Here is a 22,231-nt window from a genome sequence, read left to right on the forward strand (position 1 = left end):
TCATACAGATCTCTTGTATCCTTGGTTAGGTTTATTCCGAGGTATTTTATGGTTTTTTGTGCAATTGTGAATGGGATCAGTTTCTTGATTTCTCTTTCTGTTGCTTCATTATTGGTGTATAAAAATGCAACCGATTTCTGTACGTTGATTTTGTACCCTGCAACTTGGCTGAATTCTTGGATCAGTTCTAGTAGGCTTCTGGTGGAGTCTGTCGGGTTTTCTATGTAGAGTATCATGTCATCTGCGAAGAGTGAAAGTTTGACTTCCTCTTTGCCAATTCTGATGCCTTTGATTTCCTTTTGTTGTCTGATGGCTGATGCTAGGACTTCCAGCACTATGTTAAACAACAGTGGTGAGAGTGGACATCCCTGTCGTGTTCCTGATCTCAGGGGGAAAGCTCTCAGTTTTTCCCCGTTGAGGATGATGTTAGCTGAAGGCTTCTCATAGATGGCTTTGATGATGTTTAAGTAGGTTCCTTCTATCCCAACTTTCTCGAGAGTCTTTATTAAGAAGGGATGCTGTATTTTGTCAAATGCTTTTTCTGCATCTATTGACAGGATCATATGGTTTTTATCTTTTCTTTTATTGATATGATGGATCACATTGATTGATTTGCGAATGTTGAACCAGCCCTGTAACCCAGGAATGAATCCCACTTGATCTTGGTGGATGATTCTTTTGATATGCTGCTGGATTCGATTTGCAAGGATCTTGTTGAGAATTTTTGCATCCGTATTCATCAAGGATATTGGCCTATAGTTCTCTTTTTTTGCTGGATCTCTGTCTGGCTTGGGAATCAGAGTGATGCTGGCTTCATAAAATGAGTCCGGGAGTTTTCCTTCGACTTCTATTTTTTGGAATAGCTTGAGAAGAATTGGGATTAATTCTGTTTTAAATGTCTGGTAGAATTCCCCAGGGAAACCATCAGGTCCAGGGCTCTTATTTGTTGGGAGATTTTTGATCACTGATTCGATTTCTTCACTCGTTATGGGTCTGTTCAGGTTTTCTATTTCTTCCCGTGTGAATTTTGGTAGTGAGTGTGTGTTTAGGAATTTGTCCATTTCTTCTAAGTTGTCCAATTTGTTGGCATATAATTTTTCATAGTATTCCCTGATAATTGCTTGTATTTCTGAGGGGTTGGTTGTAATAAGTCCATTTTCATTCATAATTTTGTCTATTTGGGTGCTCTCTCTTTTCTTTTTGATAAGCCTGGCTAGAGGTTTGTCAATTTTGTTTACTTTTTCAAAAAACCAACTCTTGGTTTCATTGATCTGTTCAATTGTTTCTTTGGTCTCTATGTTGTTTATTTCTGCTCTAATTTTTACTATTTCTCTTCTTCTACTGGGTTTAGGGCGTTCTTGTTGCTCTGCCTCTAGCTCCTTTAGGTGAGCTGTTAGATTTTGGACTTGTGCTTTTTCTAATCTCTTGAAATAGGCCTGGAGAGCAATGTACTTTCCTCTTAGGACTGCCTTGGCCGCATCCCATAGATTTTGAATTGTTGTGTTTTCATTTTCATTTGTTTCCATATATTTTTTAATTTCCTCTCTAATTGCCTGATTGGCCCATTCATTCTTTAGAAGGGTGTTCTTTAACCTCCATGTTTTTGGCGGTTTTCCAGACTTCTTCCTGTAATTGATTTCAAGTTTCAAAGCATTGTGATCTGACAGTGTGCATGGTATGATCTCTATTCTTTTATATTTATTGAGGGCTGCTTTATGTCCCAGTATGTGATCTATCTTGGAGAATGTGCCATGCGCACTTGAGAAGAAAGTAAATTCCCTGGCCTCAGGATGTAAAGTTCTAAATATATCCGTCAGATCCATCTGGTCCAATGTGTCTTTCAAGTCCATTATTTCTTTAGTGATTTTCTGTCTGGTTGACCTATCCATTGCTGTAAGCGGAGTATTAAAGTCCCCTGCTATTAGCACATTCTTATCTATAAGCTTGTTTCTGTTTGTGATTAATTGTTTTAGATATTTAGGTGCTCCCATATTCGGTGCGTAGACATTTATGATTGTTAGTTCTTCCTGATGGATGGACCCTGTAATTATTATGTAGTGCCCTTCTTCATCTCTTGTGATTGTCTTTAATTTAAAGTCCAGTTTGTCTGATATAAGTATCGCTACTCCGGCTTTCTTTTGATTTCCTGTAGCATGATATATATTTCTCCATCCCCTTACTTTTAATCTGAAGGTATCTTCCCGTCTAAAATGAGTTTCTTGTAGACAGCATATTGATGGATTTTGTTTTTTAATCCATTCTGCTACCCTATGTCTTTTGATTGGAGCATTCAGCCCATTTACATTCAGTGTTATTATTGAAATATGTGGGTTTAGAGTCTTTGTATCTTTTGTAGGGTTCATGTTTGTGGTGGTGTCTCTGGTATCTTTGTTCCTTGCAACCTTTCCTTCAGAGCATCCCCCTCAGGATTTCTTGTAGGGCTGGCTTCGTGGTGACAAATTCTTTCAATTTCTGTTTATTTGGAAAGGTTTTTATCTCTCCTTCTATTTTGAATGACAGGCTTGCTGGATAGAGGATTCTTGGCTGCATATTTTTACTGTTCATCACATTGAAGATTTCCTGCCATTCCTTTCTAGCCTGCCAAGTTTCAGTAGATAGGTCTGTCACCACTCTGATAGGTTTCCCTTTGTATGTTAGGGCCCTTTTCTCCCTAGCTGCTTTCAAAATTCTCTCTTTGTCCTTGTATTTGGCCATTTTCACTATGATATGTCGTGCAGAAGATCGATTCAGGTTACGTCTGAGGGGAGTCCTCTGAGCCTCTTGTACTTCCACATTTACTTCCTTCCCCAGGTCGGGGAAGTTCTCTGCTATAATTTGTTCCAGGACTCCTTCAGCACCTTTCCCTCTCTCTTCCTCTTCTGGGATTCCTATGATACGGATATTGTTGCGTTTGACCGTATCGCTGAGCTCTCGAATTCTTCTTTCCTGTTCCTGGATCAGTTTGTCTCTTTTTTTGTCAGCTTCTTGTTTTTCTATAATGGTGTCTTCTAAATCACTTATTCTCCTTTCTGCCTCTTCAATCCGTGCATTGGAGGCCTCTAATTTATTATGGATCTCATTTATCGCATTTTTTAATTCTTCATGCCTATTTTTATTTTCCATTCTGTCTGTAGCCATAGTTTCTTTGATGTCCCCTATGTTTTTTTCAAGCCCAGCTATTAATTTTACCATTATTATTCTAAAATCTTGTTCAGTGATGCTGCTGATATCTGTTTTGAGCAGTTCATTAGCTGTCATTTCTTCTTGGAGTTTCTTTGGAGGAGAGGTCTTTCGTTTCGTCATTTTAGTTAGCTTTCCGGCTCTTGTTGGTTTTAAAGACCTGTTATGCTCTCTGTTTCTATGAGCACTGCTATATCCAAGAAGACTCTTTGACTGTCCAGGGCCTATCCTTTCAGAGAGTGTTTTTTGAATGGTATCTCTTGGTCTCTCTTGTTGGGACCTTGGTTATTTTATTTTCCTATTCGTAGTGATATTTGGGACTCTCCACCTTGTGTACTCTGGCTTGTTTCTTGAGGTAGCCCTGGAAAAGAAAACAGACAGACAAACACACAGGGAGCAGGAGCACACAAACGCACAGGCTAATTCAACTAACATGCAAAGCGAGAGGGAAAACGAAAAAGTTAAGAGAAAAGACGGAGGAGGGATGGCAAATAATATGTAGTATAAAATACATAAAAGGGTAAAAAAGGGGAAAAGAAAAGGAAAAAAGAAGAAAACCGATGGACAAAGAACGGTCTAAAGCATATACCTGGATTTCCCAGTTACAGTTAAATAGCCGTGTGTATGCAGTGCTGGTTGAAGAGCATAGAGAAAGAGAGAGAAGGCGGGGCGGGATGAGGCACAATTGGAAATAGAATGAACAGGCAGAAGGGATAAGAAGCTTTTTTCAAAGAGGTAAAGGGTAGAATGGTTGGGTAGGTGAGAGAAGGGTGCTGGAATTATCCAGAGAAACTATATAGTCTAATTACTCCTGAGAGAAAGAGATGAAAATGTCGGTAGGTGTACAATTTACATTTACAGAATGGACTCATTGTGATTGTTTAAGCAAGCTGGCAACCAGAGTTAATCAGGTCAGTGTTCTGGGGAAAAAAGAGAGATAAGAGAAAGAAGAAGAAAAAAAGAAAGAGGAAAAACAAAAGGAAAAAAAAAAGGGAGGAGGGCAGCTCTCAGGCAGGGATGGGCGTGGGGTGATCCCATGCCTCAGGCGGGAGCTCTGCCTTGGCGGTTGTGGGGAGGAGAGTGGCGGTGCTCCAGTCCCTTCTTGAACCAAGCACTGCACCTCACTTTTTTGGGCGTGTAAACTCCCCGTACCGGGGGCGCAGCCGAAGTTGGTTGCACTCTTCAACCCAGGCCAGTTCCAATATCCAAATCCCCGTCCGCGCGCCCCGCTGAAATTGCCTAAGACACAGCTTCCCAGGCAACCACCTCGGCAATTCCGGGCCCCCTGCGGAGCTCTGGGGGTGGAGTCAGAATCGGTGCTTCCTTCTCTGGGTCAGCCTGGAGCGTATGGGCGGGGGCTTGTCCGCAGGGTGCTCTGAGCCCGAGCCCGCTGGAGTGAGGAAAACTGGGTCCCTCTATGGCTCGTCACCCGAAACACGAACTCACAGGCTAATTTCCCAGTTTTTAGTTCCTTGCCTTCCCTCTCGAGTTCCAGCCAGCCAGGGGCGCGGATGCCCGGTGTCTGCGCGGCTCTTTCAGGGGCCCCAGCCGCCCGGGAGCTACAATGGCGGCAGGCGCCCCGCCACTCTGAAGTCCAACCTCCAGGAGCAGCACAAAGAAGCAGTTTGTGTGCTCAGCACCCCCCAGGACCAGTTGGAGCGAGGGGACCTGGCGTGCAGGTATTTGGCAAGTACGGTCTTTCTATGCACCGAGCGGAGGTTTTTCTCCCCCGAGCGGAGGTTTTCTGTTTCGGACTCTCTCCTTTTCCCCTCTCACTCCCCGTAGAGGGTAGAGGTGGATCGCCTCCCACCCTGGAGTCTCCGATCCCGGCCAGATTTTATCTTCCTCGGTTCGCACTCACGTTAGAAGTCTCTCTCAGTGGATTCTGCGTCCTTTTTCTCCCAATCTCTCAGGTTTTGTAAGGTTTCCAATGGCTTCAGATCTTTTCTGTGTGATGTATGGGCGTGAGTGCAAGTACGGAGCTCCTTACTTCTCCGCCATCTTGCCCCCTCCTCTGCTATGACTTTCTAAGTAATCCACTTAACCATCTAAAAGTTCTTAACAATGTTTTTCAAACAAAAAAATGTAGTGCATTTTTTAAACATCCATTTTTGAGAGAGAGAGAGAGAGAGAGAGGCAGAGAGACAGAGACAGAGGGAGATACAGAATTGGAAGCAGGCTCCAGGCTCTGAGCTGTCAGCACAGAGCCCGATGCAGGGCTCAAACTGATGAATCGTGAGATCATGGCCTAAGCCGAAGTCGGACACTTAACTGACTGAGCCACCCAGACGCCCCTGTAGTGCAATTTTGATTAATGACCTACCAACATATTAAGGACATTGGACTTCTTTTATTCTGAACAGAGAGGCTACAAAAGAGTACTGTTAGAACCCTTGTGGGTTCGTGACTTTAAGAGCTGTAAGCTATCCTTATAGCAGGGATAAAAATAATATAATAATATAATATTTACATAAATAGTAGGTCATTTAGATCCCCAGCTGCTAGACATCTGAGTGACCGACACGTGGCAGGTAACCAGTAAGTTCTAGTTGGGTGGATGAAGCAAGGGGGTGTGCCTTCTCACCGTGTTCTCCAGGATGCTGTGTTTCCCTTCCCTAAGGACTTGCAGGAGGAGCAAGAGGTCCCATTCTAAAGCGCTGAGGTAGGTACACATGACAAATGACAGTCCCATCCACCTCTTTCCATTACTGAAGCCACAAATACAGTCCCTAGATACACTTTTATCTAGTGGAAATGTGTTTATTTTGTACTCAGATCATGCTTACTCAGGGCACACTATAATTCAACTCACATCATTAAACTGAGCCAATATAATGTCTCTCTCACTTCTAAACTTCTGGATTTTATCTTTCCTGCTTACTATTTTTTAGAAGGCACAGCAATCAATAACAGCTCCATAAAAAAGACAAGCCCAAATGATCGCAGCTGATACAAGCCTCGCAAGGTATACTAGGCTTTTGTGATCAGCCTGCAAATACCCTCACATCACCCCCGATTTCGCTTTGGAAAACAAGTCAAAATCAAATCATTCTTGGCTGTAGGACAGGCTGAGGCGGTGAAATATTTTAAGTTTATCAGTTTCTCAGTTAACGAGTGTGGCTACAGGCAGTGTGGCCTCCGGTCTCTGTAGTCCTATGTTGTGAGCACAGAATGGCAAGTTATAGAAAGACAAGGACCCGGGTGACCTAACGGGGCCAACCCCACTCGCTGCATGGGCCTTCATGAGACTGACCTGGCTGGTGGGGTCAGAAGGATGCCTGAAAGCCTGCTGTCCCCAAATCCTTCCCCTTTCCTCCTCCCTCGTGGCACATGAAATACTAAAATCCTTTGGATTTTATGATTTCTCCATCTTTGGCATATGTCATCAAAATGCAAATAACTCTTGCAGAGAATAATCTTAATTTCTAATTAGCTGTTACTTAAATTAATGCAAACCTGACTTGAAGTCCTAGAGTTTGCAGGAGTTGAAATAAGAAGACAAAGGATAAAAAAACAAAGAAAGCTAAAGGCACCTGGGTGGCTCAGTTGGTTAAGGGTCTGACTCTTGATTTCAGTTCAAATCACGATCTCACGGCCTGTGAGTTCAAGCCCCACTGCCAGTGCAGAGACTGCTTGAGATTCCCTGTCTCTCTGTGCCCCTCTTCTGCTCTCTCGCTCTCTCTCAAAAATAAATAAATAAACATAAAAAAAAGATGGCTGAGCACAGCATGGAGGGAAATCAGAACAGAACCACTGGGGGCAGTACTCAATGCTCCAACATCATCTAAGTAAGGGGTTGGCAAAACTATCCCTCATAGGCCAAATTCAGCCCAGTGTCTGTTTTCCTCGTATGGTCATGATCTAAGAATTATTTTTGTCATTTTTAAATGGTGGAAATAAAAAAAATCTCAAACAATAAGTAATACTTCTTAACACCTGAAACTAACATGAAAGTCAAATTTCAGCATCCATAAACCAGGCCTACTGGAACAGAGCCACGTCCGTCCACTGATGTACTGTCTTTGGTTCATTTTGCGTTACAGCAGAGTTGGATAGCTGCAACCAAGAACACTGGGTCCACAAAGCAGAAGTATTTACTGGCTGGCCCTTTTTAGAGAAAGTTTTCCAACCTCTGGTGTAAGTCATACAGTCCGGGTTCATAGTGCAGACTCTACTCAGAAAATAAAAGTTCCACTCTTAATACAACCGACCATTTTGGTTGGGTGGCTTAGTGATCACCTGCTCTTCCTTGAGCATAGGCCTTGGTGAGCCTCAGCCCTAACACCAGATGTGTAGCAGAAACACATATAGCACACCCACCCCTCCGAGATGAGCTGGATAAATGTGATTTTCTCCATATGTGTCCATCTCCTCTGACATTCTGAGTCCTGATAGAGAAGGCTTCCTGGGTTCTTGCCTGGCTGACTCACTATTTGATAGACCTAGCCCTGAGTGTGGATGAAGTGGATTTACCATTTCTGTTTATTTTTCCTTGAACTTGGAGTTGGACACCTGAAAAGCTATGGCAAAGGCAAGTGGAGAAAGTACCAATCCACTGGAGGCAAGAAGGCTGGGGAGAAGTCAGGGCAGAGATGAAGTCAGAACAAGATTTCGAGAGACTAGGGTAGGTATGGCTAAAGAACTGGAAACCAGTGCTAGAAAGAACTGCAGGTGGAGGGAAGGGTGACCAGAAGATGGAGGTTTTGCTATTGTCACTGATAAAGAAACAAACAAACAAAAACTCCTGTAATATAAGCACACATTTGTCCCTGACTGAGCTGACCCATATATCTTTTTCAGACCTATGTTGAATCTGTGCTTTGTTCATGTCTAGAGTCCAGGAATCTGAGACAGGAAACAGGTATGAACTGTTATTTTCCTTAGTGAATAAACATAAAATTTCCTATAGTCTAGTTATAACCCCAATTTTAACACCTAAGCCCCTGCATGGGGATTGAGAAATAGCATTCAGTTGGCCAGATCCAGTGACTTTTTCTCAATGTCCAATCTTTCTTGGTAACCTGTTTGCTTCCCTGTTTTTAATGGGGAACCATCCTTAGACTTATGAGTTGTCTCCTAAGCATGAGTCTAGTAGCTAGAATCTTGCTCTTTTAAATACATGACATAATTTTAAATACATGCCTATTACATAGGAGGCAACATCAGTCCTAGGAGATAAGCACTTGAACCATACTCATCCTAGCTTCCCTGATCTACAGAGATCTCTCAGTGTCTGAGACTGCCATTTGAGACTCCCTCCTAATTTCATTATTTTTATAGACAGCATACTCTACTTCCTCTAGGCTAGTTCTTGGTCTCCTTCCCCAACTCTGTCCCAATGACAACTGTGTCAAGCCACTACAGACTCCAAAGTATGACTGAATATTCCAAGTGTCAGTAATGAAAAGGTTAGTGTATATGGTTTGTAAATTATTTTGGTGATGTCTAGAGTCCCATGGTGGGGGGTGCCTTAGACATCACATGGAATGACTTAGAGGGATAAAGGGAAGACTTTTAGGTACTCTAGAGGCTTTACCCCCATGAAGCCAGTAAAGTTTCTGCTTTCTAACTTATTTTGTTTAAGCAACAGATCTGGCAAAACAGAAGTTTGAAAAACAATGGTGATGAGATGTTATTTTAGCTTCAGTCAAAATAATTAACAGTGTGATACAAGGATGGACCAATCAGAATGGATACTGGTACTGGGGTCTCCAGAAGTCTCCTTTTAGTTGTTAGCTCCCTGGGTGGGGGAATCAGATGACCAGGGCAGTAGAGGGGTGGAAGGGACACACAGGGATCTCAGACCACTGCTCCTTACCAATCAATATAAAAATAGTTGCATTTTCATAACCAGTATGGCTATGTCTTAGAAGCTACATAGTAAGTCAGGAATCGAGTTAGGACTCTAACTTAGATCTTCATTTCCTGGGGAAAAATACAAAACTCCTTAATACTGGCAGTTATGTTACCATTTTTAACAATGATCTCAACATGTAAAAAAATAAGCAGTCTTTTCCGAATTTCTAGCTTCATCAACAACTCAAGCCAGTAAAGTAGTAGATATTGAATAACTGGTTATGAAACATTCTAATATACTTCCTTTTACATTTATTTATTTTCATGGGTTCTGAAAGAAAAAGTGCTAAAGATAACTAACCATTTTTTAAATATTCAAAAATTGTATTAGTGGAAAATGACTGTTCTGCTCAACACATATCCCTTTTTAGTCAATTTTCAAATTCTGGGATCATTACAGATAGTTATAAAGATCAGCATGAGGCTGCAAGAAACTAATAATCAGAGAACACTTTTGGGGACAACCAGCTATCGGTGTATCATTTCCTAGTTTGTCGATGAGCATTTTTTGAAAGGAAATTCTGACATGCATGATTACTTACAATAATGTGCTTTCGCTTTCCCTCTGGAAGGATAAAGCATAATTACAGGCTTATGTAACATGGTACCTCACTTGTAAATTTGTGAAAGAAGCTTCTTTTGTTGACAGGTCTTGTGTTGGCCATCTGTTTGCATGGGATGCAGCCCGAGTGCTCCCCTAATTGGCCATAAATTAGGTGTCAACAGCAGGTTCTTGACAGGAGGCTTCAGTTACACTTTGGTTGTTTCTCAAGCTGTGAATTCGACATTTGGTGGGAAGAGCCATTTCCCTTCTGCGAGTACAAAAATGCATGTTTTGAGTTCTACGTGCAGGCTCTCCTCCCTATCATTCTATTCAAAGGCCTCTCTCAAGGCCTCCTCTCAGTGTATATTCCTCAGGATCAACTTCTGCCAATTAGACAGAAAAACTGCTAGATCAGAGGGGCTCCCGCGCCTTCTGCAAGAGGAGAGTGCATTTACTGAATGCTTACTACGCATCCTGTGCTGTGCATGGACCTTTGTGCAAAAGCAACTGTTTGATCTTCCAACCAATCGTAATTTAGGTATTAGGAACCTATTTTGCAGATGAGGAAGCTGAGATTTAGCATTTACATAACTGTCCATATTAAGTGTTAAGTAACAGCTCAAACATGGTTGACAAAGCCAGAGCAAAGTATATACGACTACATTTGAAAAAACGAGAAAATTCGGATGAGGGCCAAAGTGTGTACAAGATGCTAAGTGGTGTTCCTTTACTCTTCAGGCCCACAGTATACGAGATTGAAGAAGCAGGACCAGATGGCCCATAAAATCCCATCTAGTTTGTTTCTCTGATTAATCTGGGCTTTGTCATTTACCAGGAAATCTTATCAAGTTATTAAACTTCTATGGGCTTCAATTCCCTCTTCTGGCTACCTTCGGGAATGGATGCCATGCATGTGAAAATTCCCAAATTATAAAGACTGTAGGGATATAAACTGATGAGGTAACCTATCCACCCTAGACACCCAGCATATCCTCACCCCACCGGTGACTCCTTCCCTGGCTAGATTTTCTCACTTTACACTTTATTTTTTTTTTTTAAGATTTTATTTCTAACTAATCTCTACACCCAATGTGGGGCTTGAACTCATGACCCTGAGATCAAGAATCAGATGCTTTTCCAACTAAGCCAGCCAGATGCCCTTCTTGCTTTATATTTTAGAGGCAAGACCAAGGCCATATTGAGTTCCCATAACTTTCCTTAGCTAAATCTCTACAAATTTTCGACTTCGCCTCTTAGAAAACAGAAGAAAAGAAGCATACATTCTCCAAGGATTCATTCCTTTTTTGCCCACAATTTCCTCCCCTGTGGCCCCATTTCCATCCAATAGTCCCTTTATTATTTCATTTCCTCCATCTTCATGGATGCATGTATGTACTCATCACAGGATATTCTCCAAGACTCACCAATGCCTCATGTTCCCCCTTCCCTTCTTCCTTTCCTTCCTTCCTTCCTTCCTTCCTTCCCCCCTTTCCTTCTTCCTTCCCCTCTTTCCACCAAGTTCTTAAAAGAATGAACCCTTAGTCTGGGTGATCTCACTTCCTTAGCCCCCACTCACTCTCTGCAACCTGGACTCCATTCTCACCACTCGAGTGAAGTTTTTTTCTCCCAGGATACTGACCTATTGGCCTTTTCTCTGTCAGCCTCCGGCTTCCATGTACATTGGACACCTTTTACACAAGTTCATCCAGTCCCTTGGTTTCAGCTGCTAACTCTACGTAAGCAAATTTGAAGTTAATTTTAAGTTAACTCCAACAAGAGTTCTTGTCCCACGAATTCTACCTCCTGCAGACCATCTGTTCTTGAGTATCTCACTTGTATGTCAGGTTCATTGTATTTTTGATGGAATACCACTGTGCTTCCCAAACTGAGTCTTCTCTACATCTTGTAGATCATCTCTCAATCCTGACTATACCCCTAGTTTCTTCCTTGGCCTTTTCATTCGGTCAAGGAGTAAGCCCTCAGGTTTTACCTTTTCATCTGAATGCATTCCTCCTCTAGCTGGTCTTATGATCACCACATGGATTTACAGATGCTAACCAGATATACCCCTCCTACTTCACCTCTAACACATTTTACAGAGCCTTCTGGGATTATTCTTCCAAATACAGTGATATAGTGGTGCTATTTTGTTGGCATGAAACTGTCAGTTACCTTCATCCCAACGGCGAGTGTTCGTGGTGAACCAGCCCCAACGCGTCTGTGAGGCACCTGTCACCGCAACTCACCCGCCTCCCCTGCCACAGCGCCAAGCCAGCCAGTGCCCTGGATTCCTGCTCCTTCACCAGTACTGCTGTCCTTCACTCTACTCACTGGCCTCTCTTGTACTTCCGGATCCACCTCATCGTACCGCAAGGGGGTGCTCTGGACCCTTCCCACTTTCTGCCGTGTGTGGAGGCTACACCTGCTCTAGCAGAAGCGAACCCCCGCAAGCAGCATCTGTGCTGCCTCTCAGACTCTTCTCGCAGCACAGAACACAACGCCTTGTACACGGTAGAACCTCAGTAAGACGTGAGGGAAATAAAGAGAATGAGCAGGTGATGTTGTTTCTGGGAACCAGATGAGGAGTGTCTGTGTCAGACGTCAGTCTGCAGCTGTGCTGTTGCTCTGGTTCTAGAGATCCAGTGCCAAGGGGCCTCCAGAACTGACATGTGTGGATCTAGTGGGACCCCTCTCCCCATAGAGCTCACGGAGCTCCACCCCTAACTCCATCGTCTGGACTGCTCACTTCTGGCCCCATGGCACGGTCCACGGACTCTCACAGCCTCTTCCAGCCCCGTGGCTGAACTAATGGTGTGCTTTACAGTGCTTTCCCTCGGGTCAGGCACTTGGCTTTTCTGATAAGCTCTCTCTCTCTCTCTCTCTCTCTCTCTCTCTCTCTCTCTCTCTCTCTCTCTCACACACACACACACACACACAGACACACGGTGTGGCTAAGCACCCTGCGAAAGATCTCAAGGACAGAATGGACAAGAGGGAATGAGGATCACAGGGAAGGAGAATTCCTTCCCATTCCAAGAAAAACAGGAAATGAGAATCAAATACAAAACTCATTTTAAAATGAAACAGTATAAAACAAGGATTGACAACTCCATAAAACAACATCTAATTCTAAGAACTGACGCAGGCCACTGACAGGTGCGTGTGGGATGCACAGTAAAGCAAGGTACTCACTCTCTGTCGATGACCAGGCAGGTCACAGCCTCTGCAGCAATTACGTTGGCGGTCCTCACATCCTCCCTGTGGGAGAAAAGAGTGAGATTGAAGTAAAATCACTTTTAACATCAAAGAGAAGGGTTCATTGTGATTAATTTCAGGAAACATGGTAAATTACGTGTACCTCTCAGATTTATCCACCCTCAGGGTTAAGCTTTGTTCATGTTTGAAAGTTCCTTGTCCTAAGGAACCACCATACTTTTACCATTAATCCCACAAATCCTACAGTTGATAATCCAGGAGTTATAATTTTCTATCTTGAGTTTCGTTTCTAGAAGTGAAGCAAAATTTTACACCATCATTCCCTGTGCTCTTTGGGGAATCTAAGAATTAACTGGATGGTGAAAAGGATGGTAATGGATGATGGTAATTAGAATGTTTAGAGGATTTTTCTGGGCACTGAGTATCTAATCCATTTGTGTATGAATTTATTATTATGACCTTGAGAACAATGGATCTGTTTTAATTATCACCTTAGAGACCCTGTTTTAATGTGGCTAACCTTTTGACAACTTATAATACACAGTTATTCATCTATACCAGAAAATTATTTGACAAATTTTAATTGCTCTGATTGAAATATGTGTATGTATATATACATACAGTATGTATATATATATACAGTTTCTTTGGAAGCATCCAATTTGTCACTTCAGGTATATCTACCAACCTCTTAAACCTTTAAAAATTTGTTCTTGTATTTCTTGTCTTAACCAGAGGTCAAAGATTTTGTAAATTAACATTCACATTTCATTCTGAGCTACTAAAAATTTAATAGTATTACTGCATGGAAACATTAAGTTATACTTGAAAATGTACTGCTTTTCCTAGAAAAGATTTCTGAGTTAATATAATTAACAATAAATATAAGTTTGAAACACATTATAGGGAAACATACATCGAAATAAGATAGTGTTAGTAATACATCCTAAAAATCATAATCCAAACATCATAGATCTCTAATAATAGGCTTTTCAAGTCTTGGAAATAAAGATGTACCCACTGAATTTTTAATATTTTCAAAATGCACTACATTCTCACACACAGATCTGAAATCAGTTCTTCCACTGATCTGTTCTCTCTCATTGCTGCCACGCCATGCTATTAAAATTACACTTGCTTTATAATAGCCATCAATATTGAGTATTTGGTAAACACTTTCCTCCTTACTATGATTCATTTTTTTCAGAAATATCTTGGGGCACCTAGGCGACTCAGTCACTTAAGCGTCCAACTCTTAATTTCGACTCAGGTCATGATCCCAGGGTCGTGGGATCAAGCCCTGAATCGGGCTCTGTGCTGATGGTGCAGAGCCTGCTTGGGATCTCTCTCTCTCTCTCTCTCTCTCTCTCTGTCTCTGTCTCTCTCTTTCTCTCTTTCTGCCCTTTCCCGAGCACATGCATGCTCTCTCCTTCAAAAATAAACATAAAAAACCACCCCAGAAATATCTTGATGATATTGTTAAGCAGTCATACTTCACAGAGACTTTAAAATCATTTTTCCACTTCTACAGGAACCCACATTGGGATTCTGGTAGAGTTGTATTACATTTATACATTGATTTCAGAAGAAAGATTTTTGATTATATTAATTTTCTATACATGATACATGCATCATGTATACATGCATGATAGAACATTCTTCTTTAAGTAAGATTTCTTCATCTTTTTTGCTAGGTCCAGATTTTTTTAAAAAAGGAATTCTTGATGGGGCACCTGGATGGCTCAGTTTATTAAGTGTCCCACTTTGACTCAGGTCATGCTCTCGTAGTTTGTGGGTTTAAGCCCTACGTCAGGCTCTGTGCTGACAGCTCAGAGCCTGGAGCCTGCTTTGGATTCTGTGTCTCCCTCTCTTTCTGCCCCTCCCCTGCTCACACTCTGTCTCTCCCTGTCTCAAAAATAAACATTAAAAATTTTTTTTAAAAGAATTCTTGGGTGTTTTATATCAATAAGTTTTCTTATGAAAGCAGTCTGTTTCCATTTCTGTTTCTCATTGGTTATTGCTATTAAAGAAAAAGATGCTATCGATGATTATATATCTAAATTTTTTTTACATTTATTTATTTTTGAGAGACAGAGAGAGACAGAATATGAGTAGGAAAAAAGGCAGAGAGAGGAGGATACACAGAATTCGAAGCAGGATCCAGGCTATGAGCTGCCGGCATATCCCAAAGCAGGCCTTGAACCCATGAACCATGAGATCATGACCTGAGCGGAAGTTGGACGCTTAAACCAGTAGGGCCATGCAGTCACCCTGATGATTATGTATTTTTAAACCACATGTCATACTAAGCTCTCTTCTGATTCTACAACTCTTATTATGGTCTCCTCAACTCCCAGTAGGATTCTACCAGCGTCTGCCTCACATCCCCACCCTCCAGCCAAACTGGCCGCCATTTTTCTCTGTTGAATGCTTCACACGCCTCCTGTCAGGACTCCCTCACTCGCCCTCCTGGCCCGGGAGGTGCTTCCCCAACTCCTTGACTAGTTCACCCCTGCTGACCCTTTAGATCTTGGCCCACGTATCTCTGCCTCAATGAACTAGAATCAACCCGCCCAGGCTCCCTGTTCACCTGTGCTCATGGCCTATGTATTTCTCCACCCGAGCACCTGTCAGTTTGGAACTTAGACATTTATATGTGTGGTCACTTGGTCCCTTGGATGATTGTATCCCCCTCCCCCTAAACCATAGGAGGGCAGTTCCCTGGCTGGTTTTACTCCTTGTTTTACCCAGAATGCCGGGCCTGTGGGAGGTGTGTGGCAGGTGAGTGGTACAAGATGGCACAGCCCGGAGCCCACGGGTAGGACCGCACAGAGCAGGCTCTGGACTCGCACTGTGCTGGTTTCATGAGACAGGCTATGAACTACGCAAAAGCCTCAAGTATCGGAACCGTAAGTCTGCCCACTCACTGTAGGGTAAGAAATGCGATAAAGGGATGCTTATCCTAATGCCCAACCATGGACAGCAGCGTGTTTTTCCATTTATTCTGATTGTTCTGATCCCTTGTGCGGCCACGCTGTCCAACGTTTTGTGAAACATTCCTAGTCAACAGAGTGCAGATTTTCTTTCTGCTCCAAGGGAGCAGACAGTATATTTTCAACTCTGTTACTTTCTGAGCAGGGATTTTTTTTCAGTGCAGTGGATACAACAGGCAGAAAATCTCACTAATGCCCACCATTAGGTCCTTCATTTATCACACAAATAACTTATTTCTTAGGAGACTGCTCATGGTGGTATGTCACTATACAATGCTGCTAAAGAAAAAAAAAAAAAAACACCCAGAAAACAGAACTCCCATCATGGTTTTATAGAAAATATTTAAATCTGAATTTTCCTAAAATATATTATCATCTTGACAATTTAGAAACTGCTCACGAAGTCCTTAAAATATAATATACACAAAATAATGCTTTCTTTTGAATCTACTTTCTACACATAGTAATTTTTAAAATGATTTCATCACAAATTTCTAATATTTTAAGATGTTATTATGTTATCTGGCCTAAATTGGATATACTTTTTTAAATGAATGTAATTTTCTTGCAACAAAAGAAAACACATCAATGTTTTAAAATATAGATGAAATGGGGCACCTTGGTGGCTCAGTTGGGTGAGTGTCCAACTTTGGCTCAGGTCATGATCTCACGGTTCGTGAGCTCGAGCCCCATGTTGGGCTCTGTGCTGACAGCTTGCCCCTCCCCAACTTGTACTCTATCTGTTTCTCTCTCTCGTTCTGTGTCTCTCAAAAATAAGTTTTTTGAGAGTTTTTAATAAACATTAAAAAATTAAATAAAACATACATGAGGAAAAGTAACTATCAGAAGAAATTGTCAGTAGAAATCAGAAATATTTTATTTTAAAAAGGAAAACCTGTATTTTCCTTTTTAAAATAAAAAGCCCTACAATTAAGTTTAGTGCCTAGTTAAGTGACATATATCAAGACAGAGAAGCTGTGTAACATGGGGAAAACAATATATTAAATATTAGATGACAACATTTGCTATTAACTGATTATCTAGTATATAACAGGAACCATCTTTGCCAATTCACACAAATCTCATTCAGTGGATACAGCAGAGGGGAGCTATTGTATCTCAGATTTACACATGAGGACAGAGGTTAGGTAACATGCCTCAAGTCAAACATAGCTAGTGAATAGGCGCTCTGGAATCTGAACAGAGGTCTGGCTCAAGGGCTATGTCTTTCTGCAAAAGTCCACTGTGTATACACTCTGCTACCAGATTTCATTTTGACAACAATTCTCAATGCATTCTAGTGCAAAATAACTTAGGAGCACTATGTAGTCATAATGTCTATCTGTCATCATAAAAAATACATTCGGTTGTTAATAGAAACAATATAAATAGCTTTACAGGTGCTCAATTGCAAAGCCAATGCAATGAGCCCTTTTGTTTCTCATATTGTTAGAGTTCCTATCCATGGCTATGTTCTAGCCCTGATATGTTGCTTTAAATTAACGTTACATTACAATAGGAAACTGTTAAACGCCGAATTCATTTAATGCCAAACTCATATTGACACTGTGCTGTCATTACATCTCTACTATTTAGGTGTTTAATGTCATTGTGCCTGTTGACGCAGGTGTCTAGAAATGCTGTCTCTGAGAGTCCAGAGAAGCTGCTTTTGTGAGAGACAAAACGCTATCTGATCTAGTATCAACATACGTTAATCCCTTATTTTAGAAGGGATGGTAGAAACTTCTAATGAGAGAATATTATTCATATAAGCGGACAATACTGTGACTTACTGTGCCTGTTGATTTCCTTTGTAGGTCCAAGCAAATATCTGGATTGAGATATGAAACATTACACACTCCTATAACACACAGGTCCTAATAGCTCCATGTGGTTATTGAACTTATCTCTATCCACACATAGCTGATTTGATAGTGGCTTCACACAGAACACCCACCAAGTTCACAGGGGCTTCATGTAACACTGGCTGAGATGTGAGAAAGAGTTTTAAAAACTGAGCTTTCTTTCATTTTTACTTTTTTTTGTCAGATCATGGTATTTGATCATTTCTAGCAGAAGAAGACATGAGATTTTCAAAGTCTCATTGACACTGACCAAAAGATAACCTCATAGTTAGAGTCATAAGATAATGTGCAATATACTTATTTAAAAAGATCCACCAAGCACAGGCTGCCTCCTAACACCCAACACTTCTTTTTTTTTTTTTTTTCCAACACTTCTTTATAGTAAATAAATACACATGTATCTACAGAAGAGTCCCCGTCTAACATGCACATTGTCTCTGCAAGTCAAACGTCACACCCATCCATTTCTGTCCCTGTGGGTTAGTTATTTCAGCGTGACCTTTCATAAACATGTACAATCATACAAGTCACTACTGTTGGTAGGTTAACAGCTATTTTGCAAACTTGCTATTGATTAATGAATCATTGCAGGCAAAGCTATGCGGTTTAGTAAGTAGTGTTCTCTTTTTTAAGCATTTTTGAAGGAGTTAGAAAGTCCTTTCCATGAAATCACAGAGCATGAAAAACAATCCAAATAGTTGCAAATGCGGTTTTCTGGACACTGACTCTGATATTCTTTGAGCTTCATCACTCAAGTCTTCATCATCACTGTATCCCAAAGTGGAGTCACTGTCCGTATCGGAATAATCCATAGCAAGGGTTTACATGGACTCGTCTCGTTCTGAAACAATTTCTGTAAGCCTCGTGGCTGCTGGAGAACTCTACAGCACATTGATGTCTCGGGGGAACAAACACAGAGCGTATGAGGCCAAAGTAGAACACGGTTCATGCAAAGGCACTGGCCTGGTAGGGGCTCTTCCTTTTCGAGCTCTAGGGCAATGTGACTCCTGGCAGCGTCACCCAGGCATTCCTGGGGAGCCAGGCTTCATGGAAACTGACACCACTCCCAGGGCCTGTGAGCTTAGGCAGCCCATGGCTCCCAGCACTTCATTCTCTGTCCAGGGCAAGCGCAGAGCCTCCCCAGCCCGGCGTGCCTCACGCTGGACAAAAGAAACCCTTTTCATCTCAGAACTTAAGGCAAATGAACTTAACTACAGCAGGATGATAAACGTGAAGCAGCCACTTAAAATGAAGTTGCACTTTGAATTACTGATGAACTGGAGTTGTAGGATTCATAGCAACTTCAACTGTGCGTTCAAATTTGTAAGTTTGGTCCCAGAGCAGTGAAATGGTGTTGCACTGAAAGCTGTGTCCGGCTTCTCCCTGAGTCTACTTCCTATTTAGTCATAAGGTTATTCCAACATGAGTTATACATCCCACACTCTGTAAAATGAATCAATACACTGCAAATATATGCATGTCTTCCAACCAAGGTTGGCACAGTCATGAGCCAATCAATTTTAGCCTCTGGTGTCCTATCATCCCTTTAAGGTCCTCGGGGACATCCGAGAAGCATGTGGCCCTTTACACTTTCTCTCTAGAAACTCCCTCCCCATGTTTCTGTAATAAATCACCCTCCTAATTCTTTCTGACACCACCTTCTCAAATTATTTTCCTGAGCCCTTTACCTTAGTTCACGAACACATAGGTATTCCTCCAAAATTCTGTGTCTGGCCTTCTGTTGCGTTGGGTTGACTTCTCTTACTGGGGAAATGTCACATCATCTTATGGTATCAACATCTGGTTTTGACTCCCAAGACTTTATTTTAACCTTTATTCCTCTTCTCCTGGACATCTCTCTCGTGAAGTCCCATTGCCCCCTCTAATTCAAACCTCACTAATTTTCTATTAACCTCAACCACTGGGTTCTTTGGGTTCCCTATGACATCACCGTTTGGGTCAATGACATGACCATTCTTACATTTGCCCAGGCTCAGAAGATTAAATTCACTCTTATCTCCCTCCTTCACTGCATAGCTTTGATCATACTGCCTTCTCTCTTCACCTATCCCTCCTGCCATCGCTAGAGCTACCACTCTATTTGGGCCATCGCCATTCCTACCAGGAATGCTGATCTGGGCCCATAACTGGGGCTCTGTGCTCCCCTTCTCTCTCCCTCTTCCCAGCCATCTCTCACTTTGTGGCACATTTTCATATTTACATCTCGTTGTGTCAACTCTTTGCATGAAAACTTTCCAAGGAAACTTTCAAAAGAGAAAAGTTTCTCCACTGTTATTTAAAGGTAGAGGTTCTCTGCTCTCTGACCTCTCGCCTTTCTAAGCACCGTACAGACTGTCCTCTACACACTTGCGGCAACTAATAGCTTCCCGAAAAGACACCAGCTATTGCCTCCATGCCTGTGCTCATAAATGTGGTACTGCCAAGCACCCTCTATTCCAGTGCTTTACATGCTCATCCACACAAACATCCCCGGTCTTTCAGTACCATTTGTAAAGGGAGAAAATCCACATAAGAAATACGTGTACCTATTAATTACAGAAAAAATAATTAAAATAACAAAAACAGAAAAGAGTGAGAGAAAAACAGAAAAATAATCATGACCTCATCTGCCAGGAGATAACTAAGGTTAACACCTTGGTGAATAGTCTTCAAACACTTTATTATTCTTAAGTATTCACATGTTTCATAGACATAATCCTAACAAGTCAATAGTTATTATAACAAATATTTACCGAGGGTTATTATATTCTGCATGCCTGAATCTTGCAGTCTAGTGGGGACAGAAGTTAAATTAGTATGCAAGCATATTAATCGAAAACACCAATCAAAGAGCACACGATCAGAGATATAATAAGGAAGGACGTCATTTGGAAATTCAGGGGACAGACAACCTTTTTGAGGATGTTAAACACTAAGACTCTAAGGATTTACTGTTTAAGGATTTATTGTTTAAAAAGAGATGGACTAAGTGAACATTTTTTCCCTTACCATAATACATAAAACCTTAAAAATTAGTTGGAAAGCACAAGCTCAATTAAAGAAAACATTTTCTAGGCTCTGATGAAATAAAGTATCAAGGACATCACTTTAGGTGACTAATTTTAGAACAGCGATGGCCTTTTCACTTTTAAAGTAGATGTTGCTGTACACCCACTGATGTATTAAGACATATTATCTAAACAGAAAAGATGACCTTGGCCCTTTAGAATCTTCCAACATAGAATACAGGAGTAATGACAAAACAAATGCATAAAAATCACTGCATCATCAAGAATATGTACCCACTCATGGTCAACAGCAGTACACTAGAGTTTGAAGCAGGTGCATTTTCTGGAGCCCACCCAAGGCATTCTCTACTTCTCATCAATAGTAGGAGCTCATGACATGACCTCAAAAAGATGTTTCTCTAGGCAGAACAATCCCAAGCGTGATCCATAAAGTCACTCTGAAGTATATTCTTCCTGGTGACAGTGGTGGATATTTCCATTCCCTGTATTAATTCACTTCCTGAGAGGATGCACCTCCCATTGGATCAGTATCTACAGAAGGTCACATTAAGTAAAGAGATAATGGGTTTGGAAGAATTCAATTTTCACACTGTTCTTAATATGACTTCTGATGCGTTGACGGCATAATAGATCTTTTATGTGGCATATGAACTTTGCATTCATGACATGCTCCAATGACAACGAACATGGATGTTTACTAGCCTGCACCAAATGAAATGGCCATTTTTTGCACAGCTGCTGGAAATTTCCTATGGTCCAACCTAATACATGGAATTCATGAAGGGGAGAAGAAGCAATTGCAGAGGAAGAAATACTACTATTTCTTTGTGACACAGGCTGAAGTGAGTGCCAACAGTCATCCATGCTGCTTCCATATTCCATAATTCAAGGGACACATACATTCTTCTGAATGCTGATGTAACTGGTGGCTTTTGCTTTTCTGTCTGGACATTAAAGCCTATTCTTTGTATATTCCATCATGGCTAGGCTACGAAAGGACCAGTGAAGCAACTCCTGTTTTTTTTTCTTGTTGTTGTTGCTGTTGCCAGAGTACAAATAGTATTCACTCTGTACTCTGGCTTCCAATAGTCAACTCTATGGCCAAGTCTTACAAATTTAAATAACACCTTCCCGGAGTGTACTTTTTGGAGAGAATGAAGAATTCACTTTTCTCCTTTATTCTGTTATTATTTTATTAGTTGTTTAGAAGTATAGGTTGATATTATGTTACCATAGTTTTCTTAGGGGCCCATTTTGTCTGTTTCTGAATGATTTAGAGGTGTTTTAATTTGAGAGAGAAGAAAAAGAAAGAATTTTCCTCTGTTAAAATTTTTCAATAAGTCAACCCTAAAGTACAACACAATAGATATTTGTGCCTTTACTCAAATTAGATGCTCACTTTCCACTTAACTCACTGCCTCCCCTTCTCTGAACCATACTTTGTAATAGTCTAGATTAAAATAAACCTACTAGTTGGGTCTACTTTTCAGACAGTGACACATGTAATTCTGTAATGCAACTGGTCAAACAAAGTTTGTATTTTAGAAG

At 41.3% G+C, this 22,231-nt stretch overlaps 1 protein-coding gene across 1 annotated transcript in view; it reads right to left on the reverse strand.

Annotated features, from left to right (window-relative positions):
* PRKG1 (protein kinase cGMP-dependent 1) overlaps positions 1-22,231 on the reverse strand; it is a 1,246,601-nt gene that overhangs the window by 123,470 nt on the left and 1,100,900 nt on the right. Inside the window, exon 8 of the mRNA XM_039238529.1 lies at positions 12,773-12,838. Within this exon, the coding sequence (XP_039094460.1) occupies positions 12,773-12,838 (66 nt within the window). The remainder of the gene's footprint in view (positions 1-12,772; positions 12,839-22,231) is intronic.

The sequence above is a fragment of the Hyaena hyaena genome, unplaced genomic scaffold (genome assembly GCF_003009895.1).
Source record: "Hyaena hyaena isolate Hyena2069 unplaced genomic scaffold, ASM300989v1 scaffold_141, whole genome shotgun sequence".
Classification (NCBI taxonomy): Eukaryota; Metazoa; Chordata; class Mammalia; order Carnivora; family Hyaenidae; genus Hyaena; species Hyaena hyaena.